At 25.2% G+C, this 12,687-nt stretch overlaps 1 protein-coding gene across 2 annotated transcripts in view; it reads right to left on the bottom strand.

Moving 5' to 3' along the window:
* Positions 1-1,111: 1,111 nt before the first annotated feature.
* The window catches only part of LOC117173379 (lysophospholipase-like protein 1), a 19,931-nt gene continuing 8,355 nt past the window's right edge, over positions 1,112-12,687 (bottom strand). For both annotated transcript variants that reach the window (XM_033361904.1, XM_033361905.1), the window contains 4 exons: positions 12,452-12,633; positions 7,208-7,332; positions 6,866-7,126; positions 1,112-2,054 (listed from right to left, as the gene is read on the bottom strand). In XM_033361904.1, coding sequence (XP_033217795.1) covers positions 1,830-2,054; positions 6,866-7,126; positions 7,208-7,332; positions 12,452-12,633 — 793 coding nt within the window. In that variant the 3' untranslated portion in view covers positions 1,112-1,829. The remainder of the gene's footprint in view (positions 2,055-6,865; positions 7,127-7,207; positions 7,333-12,451; positions 12,634-12,687) is intronic.

Here is a 12,687-nt window from a genome sequence, read left to right as displayed (position 1 = left end):
TTTCGATTTTCCCATACAGCTACCTATGCTCAAATGATGAAACTGGGAAATTTTAATTTTTAACTGACAAGAATAATTTTTAGACCAGAAGATGGACAATGGTGCGAATTCGCACCAGTGTCCATCTTCTTGTCTAAAAATTATTCTTGTCAGTTAAAAATTAAAATTTCCCAGTTTCATCATTTGAGCATAGGTAGCTGTACGGGAAAGAATAATTTTTAGACCAGAAGATGGACAATGGTGCGAATTCGCACCAGTGTCCATCTTCTTGTCTAAAAATTATTCTTGTCAGTTAAAAATTAAAATTTCCTAGTTAAAAGTTTAACTCTTGTTAAGAATTTTTTTTAAAGATTTATAATTTTAATTAAAAATTAATTTCTTGGGTTGAAAAATGAGCTGTTTCATTGAAAAAAATTTTTTTCTTTGGATGAAAAGGTTTTTTTCCCCGAAAATTGAACTATTTTGTTGAATAATTGTTTCCTTTTTGGACGAAAATTTATATATATATTTTTTTTTAATAGAAAAATTTCCAATAGAAATTTTATATATTTTTCTGAAAAAATATGTATTTTTTTAAATAAGAATTAGATTTTTAACAGAAAAATTAAATATACTGTTTTTTGTTGAAAATTGATCTTTTTTAGTTCAAAATGACAACAATTTGTAACAACACGTATTTTGTTAAAAAAGATCGATTTTTTGGGTAGAAAATTATTTTTTTCTTTTTACGTTAATTTTATGGTTTAGAAATTATTCTTTTCATTAAAAAATTCAAGTATTCCAGGTAAATATTTATCATTCAGGTTGGAATTAAAATTATTTATTTTTAAAAGTTAAAACTCTTTTGTTAAACATTTTTTTGAAGGCTGATTTTAAATATAAATTAATTTCTTTGTTTGAAAAATGAGCTATTTGATTGAAAACGTGTTTTTTATTCGGATGATTTTTGTTAAAAAATTTTTTTTTACTTAGCATGAAACTATTATTCCATAATTTTAATTAAAAAATCACCCCTTTGGTTGAATATTCATTTTTTGACTTACAATTTAATTTTTGGTAGAAAAAATATCCTTTTTAGTTGAAAATTCGTCCACAATCGTCCGTATATTTTTTTTAATTTCAGACGCTTGAAATTCGAAATTTTTAATTATTGTTTTGAAAATATTTGAAACTTTATATTAAAAAAAATTGGTTTAATAGTGGATTTTTAATTTTGTATATTTTCATGTTAGTAAATAGAAAATCAGCAGCATGAACGCGCGATTTGCGCGCGTGCATTTAACAAAAAATTTTCTTATCCTTCTTATTATATGATTTAGAGTCAACCCATTTCTTGCAAAAGGGGTTGCTGATATTTATCGACTTCCGCTGTCAGAAAATTGGGAAGTACACAAATAAAAACATTTAATTTGCAATAAAAACATATTGAGATAATTAGATGAGATAAAAAGTATCCTATCCTTTAATTTGGACCAAATTACACTCAGTATACAAAATTTCATCAAGATCGGTCTAGTAGTTTCGGAGTTTAGTGGCGACAAACATCGTGAAACAGGATTTTTATATATATAGATTTAAAAAGCAGTGGGTGTCGCAAAGAGAGTTAATTTTTTCATGAACCGGGAGACGAAAATTTTAAAAATAGTGGATATTTATATATTTATTTAAATAATAAATGCTTTCAATGCTCCATAAATGCTCTATCCAAGCTTAAATGCTAGGCATATTCTTGAGAGCGTTTGCTTTAAATAAATTCTTGGGCAGTTAAGAACCCTGAACCTCAAAAATTAAAATTTAATTTCAAAATCCTGATATTTAAACAATTAAAGCTACAATGGCGGCAAGGTGTTTAAGAGCCACTCTTTTAAAAGAACGACCTCTTCTCTAACAATTTCATGGTCCGTATTAGCATAGGATTTGAAAGTTACGTTCACACCTCTCTCGCCTAATTTTTTTTGCAAATTTAATCCCGATTTAAGCGGAATTAAAGTGTCGCTTTCTCCGTGCAATTGAATCAGGGGTAGTTTTTTCGCATTAGAATCTGCGTCCAGTGCCTGTAAATATTTTACTTTATTAGTTTTTAATAAAATTTCAAGAGTTTTGGAGGATTTTCACGGACTTTAAAGCTTTTAGCGTATTTTTAAGTGATTCAAAAATTCAAGGTAACCGCTGGAAAACCGGGAATTTTATGAGAACGGGAAATGACAGTGGTTTTATATTTTGACTGGGAATTTTACAAATTTGTAGAAAAAAAAATCTTTCCAACTTTGATTTCAACCGTTTTTTTTTTAAATTAGTTAAATTGTTTGTTTTTTTTTAATTATGATATCATTCAGTTTAGAATGCGACTATATATTACTTATTGATTTTTTAAATTAAATTGTAATTTAGGATTTAAAAAGTAAATAATAATTTTATAAGACGATTTGGAATCAGTTCATAATTTTAGAATTTTCAGATTCTAACGTTTAAAAATTAATCTGTTTCAATCGAAAAATCTTATTAAACAAATTTAGACGCCTGATTAAAATTTTATAAACTCTTTTTAGTTTTAAAATTCAAAATATAGTCAACTGGCCAACATAATCAATATGTTCAACTATCCAAAATTCAATTTTAAATATTTTAATAAATTTCCGAAAATTTATGACAATTTGCGGTAATATTAAAGGTAATTTATAGAAACTGAAAATAAATTACCCCGAATTTATTTTGTATCATTTTTATAATTTTTTGGTAAATTTATACAAAAATGGGTAATTTATGTTCACTTACCATAAATTGCGAAAAGTTCAATTTTAAACTGTCTACATTTCCAAAAATGTTCTGTCATTTATGTTAATTTCATTGTTATATCAACATGAATGACCCAAAAATCATTTCATGTTTTTATAAATTCCCGGATATTTAAAAAATTTGGTAATTTTTAGTAACTTACCATAAATTGTCCAAAATTCAATTTATGGCCATTTTCGGTCATTTTTGTTAATTTTTCAGTTAAATTACCATAAATTATCCAAAATTCAAGTTAAAACATTTTTATGAATTACTGAAAATTTATTTTAAATTTTTTTTAATTTCTGTAATATTACATTTAATTTATGGTAACTTACCATAAATTGTCCAAAAATTGAATTAAAAAATATCTAAATTTGCGGGAAATTATTGAAATTTTTGGTAATTTATTTTAATTTTACAATTAAATTACCATAAGTTACCCAAAATTCAAGTTAAAACATTTTTATGAATTACTGAAAATTTATGTTAAAAATGTTTAATTTCTCGTAATATTGCATTTCATTTGTGGTAACTTACCATAAATTGTCCAAAAATTGAATTGAAAAATGTCTAAATTTCCGGAAAATTATTGAAATTTTTGGTAATTTATTTTAATTTTACAGTTAAATTACCATAAACTGCCAAAAATTCCATTTTAAACATTTGTATAAATTTCCGCAAATCTATGAAGATGAATTACCCCAAATTTCTATAAGTTCACAGACATTTATGGATATTTTACGTTATTTATGGTAATTTTATAGGTAAAAAGTATAACTTATCATAAATTACCGAAAATTCAATTTTAAATATTTTTATAAATTTCCGAAAATGTATGATAATTTTTGGTAATATAACAGGTAATTTATGGAAACTGAAGATAAATTACCCCAAACTTAATTTAGAAATTTTCTATGAATTTCAAGAAATTTATGGATATTTTACGTAGTTTATGGTAATTTTGAAGGTAAATACGATAACTTATCATAAATTACCCAAAATTCAATTTTTATCCTTTTTATAAATTTTCGGAAATTTATATTGAAAAAAAGGTAATTTATGGTAACTTAACATAAATTTTAAAAAGTTCAATTTAAAAATGCCTACATTACCGGAAATGTTTGATCATTTATATTAATTTTATTGATAAATTAATATAAATTACCCAAAAAGCAGTTTTAAACTTTTTTTTATAAATATCTAATGGACATTTTCGGTTATTTTTGTTAATTTAACAGGTAAATATGGTAAATCACCAAAAAATCAATTTGTATAATTTTCAATTGATTAAATTTATCAAATGTTGGGTAATTTGTATTAATATTACAGGTAATTTATAGTAACTTATCATAAATTATCCAAAATTCAATTAAAAAATATCTATAAATTTTCTTAAATTTATGATCATATTCGATCATTTATTTTAATTTTACAGGTAAATATGATAAATTGCCAAAAAATTCATTTTAACCATTTTTATAAATATTCGGAAATTACTGTACCGAAAAAATCCGGCTATTCGTACCAAAATTTCGGTGTAACGAATAGTCCACGGCCTAATTTGAACTCAAATATAGATTTTGGCAGATTTCGAAGAAAAAATTTAGAAGCTTTTTGAGAATTTTAAAAGTTTCCAGAAGAACTAAAAACATTTTCTAGAAAAACTGAAAATGATTTTTTATTCCGAAAAATTAATTTGAAGAGAATAATTGAAAAGATTCAGAAAGATTGATAAAATTATTGAAACTGAATGAGAAAGATTGTAAGGAAATATTTTCAATTTAGCAAGATTTTAACCAAATTTGTAGGAAAAATTCGAATCACTTTAAAAGATATTTAAGAAGATCTTTAAAAAATTTTAATAATTTAAAATTTGAAAAATGTCAAACAACATGTAAATGTTCTATGATATGGAAGTAAAATTTTAAGAATTTTGCGGCAGTTTATAGAAAGTTACCATATATAACTGATAATTTACAAATAATTTCCGGAAATTTCTTGAAGTTTATAGACATTTTTTAATTAAATTTTGGGTAATTTATGGTAATTTACCATAAATTACGAAAAATTTAATCAAATACCGAAAATTAATGAAAATGTTAAAATTAAATTTTTGGGTATTTTACCATATTTACCTGTAAAATTATCATAAATGAAAGAAAATTACATAAATTTCCGGAAATTTATAAAAATGTTTCATACTGAATTTTGGTTAATTTACGGTAATTTAACTGTAAAATTTACATAAATGACACAAAATTTTGATAATTTTCAGGAAATTATAGACATTTTAAAATTACATTTTGGGAAATTTATGGTAAATTACCCAAAAATACCAAAAAACTCCGGAAATTTATTAAAATGTTTAAAATGAAATTTTGGGTAATTTATGGTAACTTACCATATTTACCTGTAAGACATTTTTCAATCGTATTTTAGGTCATTTTTGTGAATTTATTATATTTAGCTGTAAAATTACCACAAATGACCAGAAATTTATAGAAATTTTGAAATTGAATTTTAGGTAATTTATCATATTTACCTGTGAAATTGCCCAAAATTGAATTACAAAATGTCTAAATTTTCGAAAAATTATTGATATTTTTGGTCATTTATGTTAATTTTTCAGTTAAATTACCATAAATTACCCAAATTTCGATTTGAAACATTTGTATAAATTTTCAGGAATTTATGAAATTTTTGGTAATACTAAAGGTAATTTATGGTATTTTACCATATTTACCTGTAAAATTACCATAAATGACTGAAAATTTCCAGAAATTGATAGACATTTTAAAATTGAATTTTAGGTAATTTATGGAAATTTATCATATTAATCTGTAAAATTGCACAAAATTGAATGGAAAAATGTTTGAATTTCGGCAAAATTATTGAAGTTTTTGGTCATTTATGTTAAATTTTCAGTTAAATTACGACAATTTACAAAAATTCAATTTTAATTTTTTTAAATAAATTTCGGTAACTTACCATAAATTGTGCAAAATGCAGTTGGAAACATTTCTATAAATTTTCGGAAATTTATAACATTTTTGATAATATTACAAGTAATTTATAGTAATTTACCATAAATTGCCCGAATAAAAAATGTATAGACATATTTAATGGAATTTTAGGTAATTTATGGTAACTTACCATATTTACCTGTAAAATTTCGATAAATTAACCAAAATTTCCATAAATTTTCGGAAACATATTGCCCAAAATTGAATATAAAAATTTCTAAAATTCCGGAAAATTATTGACATTTTTGCCCATTTATTTTAATTTTTCAGGTAAATTACCATAAATTACCCCAAGTTTAATATTAAACATTTTTATAAATTTCCGAAAATTTATACAATTTTTGGTAATTCATGGTGATATTGCATTTAATTTATGGTAACTTACCATAAATTGTCCAAAATTCATGTTTAAAATATTTAAATTTCCGGCATTTAATTTTAAAAATTTTGATAATTTATGGCACCTTACCATAAATTGACGTATTTAAATTGAATTTTGGGCAATTTATGCTAAGTTGCAATAAATTACTATTAAAATTACCGTAAATCATGTTTCCTTCATTCGAAGATTCGAAGCTTATTATAATTAAATTATTTCTTTTTAAAATAATTAATTAGAATTTTTGAATTAAATTAACTTATTAAAAATAATTTACCTCTATAATATAATTAATAAAATTAGTTCGATTTTATCAATTTCAATGATCCTGAAAAAAGTTCGCGAACCGGAAAAATAACAGGAATTTTTTTCTGTCATTAAAACGACCACCCTGAAAATTTCATGACACTCTACAGAATTTCTCAAATGAATTCAAGATCTTTAAGTAAGATTCAATTCGCGTCTCGAGAAAGTGACTGAGAAACTGGACAGCATCCATTTCATCGCGGTGTACCTGTTCGTCTTACCCTCTCCACTCGACTTCTCCTCACGTCCCTGACTGAGCCAGATTGCAAAGCCCGGCATAGCAATCTCGCTCAGTCAGGGACGTGAGGAGAAGTCGAGTGGAGAGGGTAACACGACCAGGTACACCGCGATCAAATGGAAATCGCCCGAGAAACTTTACCTCGTAAACCAGAGAATCGTTGTTCAAAAACGAGGAGATGACGAAACATCCTGCAAAGGGTTTATTAAATCTGTAAGCCAGGTGCAAAGCCAGGGCACCCCCCATGGAAAATCCACCGAGGACTATTCTATTGTACGGCGTTCCTTTAGCCACTTCCTCTTCTATATTTTTCAATACCGTTTTGCACATTTTATTTACAGACTCTTTATTTTCCTTTGATGTTTCTGACAGATCTTCTCTATTGAACCAAACGTTTGATTCCTAAAAGTAATTATATATTTTCAAGTTTTTTGCTTGACCCTTTTTTCAGTAAAAGAACCTTTTAGACATTGATTCGAGTACCATGTTTTGATTTAATCTGTAGCGTTGAAGCGGCGCGTCAGGATAAATTACATTTATGTGTGGAAATGAAAATTCCTCATTACAGACGGACTTCAACCACGTTTTTATGTCATGACCATTTGAACCTGAAGAGAAAAGTTTTTTTCACTACAGTAGAACCTCGATTATCCGAGGTAATGTGGAGAGGAGATACCTCGGATAAGCGAAAACTCGGATAATACGGAAGAAGCACAAAATTCAGAAGAGTTATTTATTTTTTATTCGGAGAGTCACATCGCCTCGGATAACGCGGTGCTTCGGATAACGCGGTGCTTCGGATAACGCGGACCCTCGGATAATAGAGGTTCTGCTGCATTTTAGATAGAAAAATAAATATAAACATTTAGCAAATAAAAGTAAACAACTTACGAATGTGGATTTATCTTTATCAATTTAATAATAATTGCAAACTACTGCGCGCATTCAGAACTAAGCGTAGCAACTTTATCTGTTTTATTAATGATTCTCCGTATTGTCCGAGCATACACCTCAGTTAACGCGGAGTGCTTGGATGAGTCCCGTTGCCTCGGATAACGCGGTGCTTCGGATAACGCGGACCCTCGGATAATCGAGGTTCTACTGTAGTTTCAAAATTAAAGTACCGTGGAAATTAATTACATTTTATATAGTGCCCCGCGTTTGAACGCTTAATCGTTTAAACAATTCGGATAATTTCTACATTTTATCAGTGTCTAGCGTATCTCAAAAAAAAATTAGAGGATTTTTCCCGGTTTTCCAGGGGAAAAATACATTTTTCTAGGTATCTTTCTTTTACAGTGAAAAATCCTTTTCACTATAGATACAACTGGTAGGTCTAGTGGAGATGAACGTTTAAAAGTATCTCATTTTTTAACTTTAGCTACAGTGCAATGAAATTTTTTAAATCTAAATTTTAAGCGCTTTTAGTTTTTAGTAAAATAATTAAACTTTGAACAAAATAGTTGAATTTTTAACCTAAAAATATTCGTTTTTTTACAAAATGATTAAATTTCAAGCAACAGTTAAAATGTCAACCAAAAATACTTTAATTTTCCACCAAATAGTTTGATTTTTAACAGAATAAAAAAAAAACTAAACTAAAAAAAACGCGTATTTAAAGAAAATTTTATTTTTCAATGAAAGACACAAAAAAATGGAAGTTAAATTTTCAGTTTAAAAAATGCAATTTTAATTAAAAAAAGATCAATTATTTTCTACTATTTTCGACCAAAGAGATGAATGTTCAACGAAAAATATGATATTTTTAACAAAGCAGATCAAGTTTTAACTAAATTTTTCTAAAAAAAAAAAAATAAAAATTATCAGCAAAACAAATTAATTTGCAACCAAAAGAAGGATTTTTTTTACAAAATAGGTAAATTTTCAACCAAGAAAGATTTTTCAGTCAAGAAACAAAGAAAATCTCACCTAAAATTTTGAATTTTTAGGTTGAATTTTCAAACAAAAAGATTATTTTCTTCCAAAAGAAAAAGACAAATATTCAGTCAAACCAACTAATTTTCAAAAAAAGCAAAGAATTTTTAACAAAATAGGTAAATTTTCAACCATGAAAGATTTTTCCGTCAATAAAAAAAAAAAAAATTATTCAAAATGTTAAATTTTCAACTATAAAGGTTGGATTTTTAAGTGGAATAGCTACATTTTCAGTTTAGAAAAATAATTTTCAATTAAATAATCGAATTTGCAACAAAAATTTACATTTTCAACCTAAGAAATCAATTTCTGACTCAAATGATTAATCTTCGTAACAAAAATTGAATTTTTGTAACTAAAAATATGAATTATTAAACAAATGAAATGAACTTTCAACTAAGAAAATTACATTTTTATCAGAAAAGATTAATTTTCCGCAAAAGTGGAATACTTAAATTTTTGGTCAAAGAAGTGAATTTTTGACTAAAATAATAAATCTTCAACAACAAAAATTAAATTTTAACCAAATATTTGATTTTGCAATCCAAAAGATTAATGTTCTGCCAAAAAAGATAAATTTTAAGCCGAAAAATTAATTTAAACAAAAAGAATTTTTAATAAAATAGTTAAATTAGCAACTAAAACGATAAATTTCCAAACAAGAATATTAAATTTCTATTAAAAGTAAAATTTTTAATCAAATACATGAATTTTCAACCGAACAGGATTATTTTTCAACCAGAAATCAAAGAGTTCAATTTTCACTTTTAAAAAAATAATTTTCAACCTAAGAAAATAATAAATTTTTAACAAGATAGTAAAATCATCAAGCGAAAACCATTAATTTTTACCAAATAGTTGAATTTTCGATCCAAACATTATGTTTTACCAAAAAAAGAAGATAAAATTGTTGAATTTTCATTAAAATAATTATATTTGTAAACAAGTATTTGCATTTTTAACTAATAAAACCAAATCTTTACCCAAAATGATGAATATTCAACAAAAGAGTTCAATTTTCAACACAGAAATATTTTTCACCCCAAAAAAAAATAACCAAATTGTAGAATTTTAAACAAATAAATTAATTGTTGACCAAATAGGTGAATTATCAACCTAAAAAGACGAATTTTCAAAAAAAAAATTGAATTTTTTAACCATAAAGGATAACTTTAACAAAATTGTTGCTTTTCTATAAAAATAATAATAATACATATAGAAAATATATATACCTGATATAATCACATTATTAAAATGTAATTTAACTTTCGTTTGATGATTGCTTTATTTTAATCGAAAATTAAACTACTTGATTTAATTTAGATTTTCTTTGTGAAAACTTATTATTTTTGTTGAGGATTCATCGTTTTAGATGAAAATTGATCTCTTTTTTTACAAAATTAACTATTTTGTTTAAAAATGTTTTTTTTTTTTTAAATAAAAATCAACTGTTTGATTAAAATTGATCATTTTTGTTTTTAAGAATTTAACTATTTGACTTTGGTTAATAAATCATCTTTTTTACTTGAAATTTCATCTATATTTAGTTGAAAATTCACGTACTTAATTAAAATGTTGACTTTTGATTGAAATTAATTCTTCTTGGTTGAAACTTTATCTCTAGTTGAAAATCTTACTATTTTGTACAAAATTCACCATTTTTTTGACGATTTTACTATTTTGTTGAAAATAAATTATTTTTTTTTTGTTGAAAATTTAACTATTTGATGTTCGGTCAAACAATAATCTTTTTCAGTTGAAAATTTAAAAATTTGGTTGAAAATTCCTGTATTTGATTGAAAATTTGACTTTTGATCGAAAAATAATCTTTTTTTTTTGGTAAAACATAATGTTTTAGATCGAAAATTCAACAATTTGGTTAAAATTAATCGTTTTTGCTTGATGATTTTACTATCTTGTTAAACATTTATTTTTTTTGGTTCAAAAATTATTTTTTTGAAGTGAAAATTGAACTCTTTCATTTTTGGTTAAAAATAATCTTGTTCGGTTGAAAATTTATGTCAATCTACTAGCAGCAGATGCTAAAAGTGGAGGTGAAAAAATCTTGGGGTGTTTAACACCCAGTGTGCACTTACTGAGTAAAAAAGTAATTTTTGAGCAAATTTTTTTTTGAAATTTTATTGATTTTTGTTTACTTTCTAACGTAAGTATATCATATTAAGTGAAATCATTATTTTTGTTATTATTTCATGCTTTTTTTCTTTGTAGATGGCTTATAACTTACGGCAGCGCGTCATGCGAGAGCAGACTGTGGATGTGTAGAATAAAATATAATTGATAAAATACACTTACATATGTCTCTTTTTTCACTTTCTAATATTTTTATAGTATTACATATTAGAGTCCCTCAATTTTTATAATGATAAATCGATTTAGAAGCAAAAAATCTGATTCATCATTTTATCATAAAATTGACTTTTCAACTGAGCAAATAAATATCTTTTTTGAAAGCACCCATATTGCATTATTTTTTTTATGAAAGTATACTATTTCAAAAGTATAGTCATGAATTTTCAGGTTAAAGTAATTAAAATTACGCGAGTTATGAATTTTTAAGTAAAAAAAAGAACAATTTTTTCACTTTTTTCAATCATTTTTTTTTTTAATTTAAAATAAATAAATGGATATGAAATCAACTTAACTCATAATAGATATTTTAAATTATATCGGATAATTTTATTGTATCAAAATATTCAATAGGGGTTAATACATGATTAAATGCGCTGGGGTGATAAACACCCACGATGCACTTTACCATGATTTTTACCATCTATGTTCTTTGAGGGTTAATATTTTTAGTTGGAAATTTATCGTTTTAGTTGCTAATTTAACTATTTTATTAGAAATTCTTTTTTTGAAAATTAATTTTCCCGTCTTAAAATTTATCTTTTTTGGCCGAACATTAATCTTTTGGATTGTCAAAAATTCACTTAATTAAAAAAAGTAATTTTCTTGTTTGAAAATGTATCTGCTTGGTTAAAAATTGATTTCATTTGGTAAATAATTCATATTTTTAGTTACAAAAATTCAATTTCTGTTGTGAAGATTGACCATTTGAGTCAGAAACTGATTTTTAAATAATTTTTTTTTCTTTATTAACGGAAAAATCTTTCATGATTGAAAATTTACCTATTTTGTTAAAAATTCCTTCCTTTTATTGAAAATTAGTTGGTTTGACTGAATATTTGTCTTTTAGAAGAAAAATAATCTTTTTGGTTAAAAATTCAACTATTTGGTTTAAAATGCATTTTTGCTTAGTTGTTTAAGATTCATAATTTTCATAATTTTTTTCATAATTTTAGACGAACAAATTATTTAAATTGTTTAAACGTTTAATCTCGGATTAAATCGAAAAAAATAGATGTTCAAACGTAGACGTTCAAAGTATAGGTTAAATTGAAATATCCGAGATATTAAAATCGTCACCCGAGTGCAGAAAAACGCTAGCCCTCTATCGGCCAGTTCATGAAGCTTATAGTAAACTTCGTGAAAAATGCTGCCATCTATCGTTCATTTGATGAAGCTTATAGCCAATGTTTCGTATGGTCAGTATTTTTTGTGAAAAATTATGATTATTAATATTTCAGTTAGAGGATATTAATAATAATGCAGTAAATTGGAATGAGTAAAATAATTGATATATGTGTTGGATGTTAAGTTGGAACATCCATTTTTCTCGATGCACTACTTATAAATAAATTCATAATTTATATATCTGTAGGAAAAAACCGAAGGCCAGTGAATTACTTTATATAATATAGCGAGAATTACCGGAACCATGGAAGAAATACACAATTGCTGTACTTTCATTTTTACTCCTGGAGATGTTCTCTATATTTAAAGGTTCTTCGCGGATGCTGCCCCAGCAATCTGAATTCGTCTGGATTGCCATTGTGCCTGATTTATTTTTTTTTGCTGAATCAACTGCTAATATACTGCTAATTTCTCTCCTTCTGCACATTGCAATGAGATAACAATAATTGATGTTTAAATCAACTTAATGAACA

This window comes from Belonocnema kinseyi, chromosome 5 (assembly GCF_010883055.1).
Source record: "Belonocnema kinseyi isolate 2016_QV_RU_SX_M_011 chromosome 5, B_treatae_v1, whole genome shotgun sequence".
In the NCBI taxonomy this organism is placed as follows: Eukaryota; Metazoa; Arthropoda; class Insecta; order Hymenoptera; family Cynipidae; genus Belonocnema; species Belonocnema kinseyi.
This window is presented reverse-complemented; position numbering and strand designations above follow the sequence as displayed.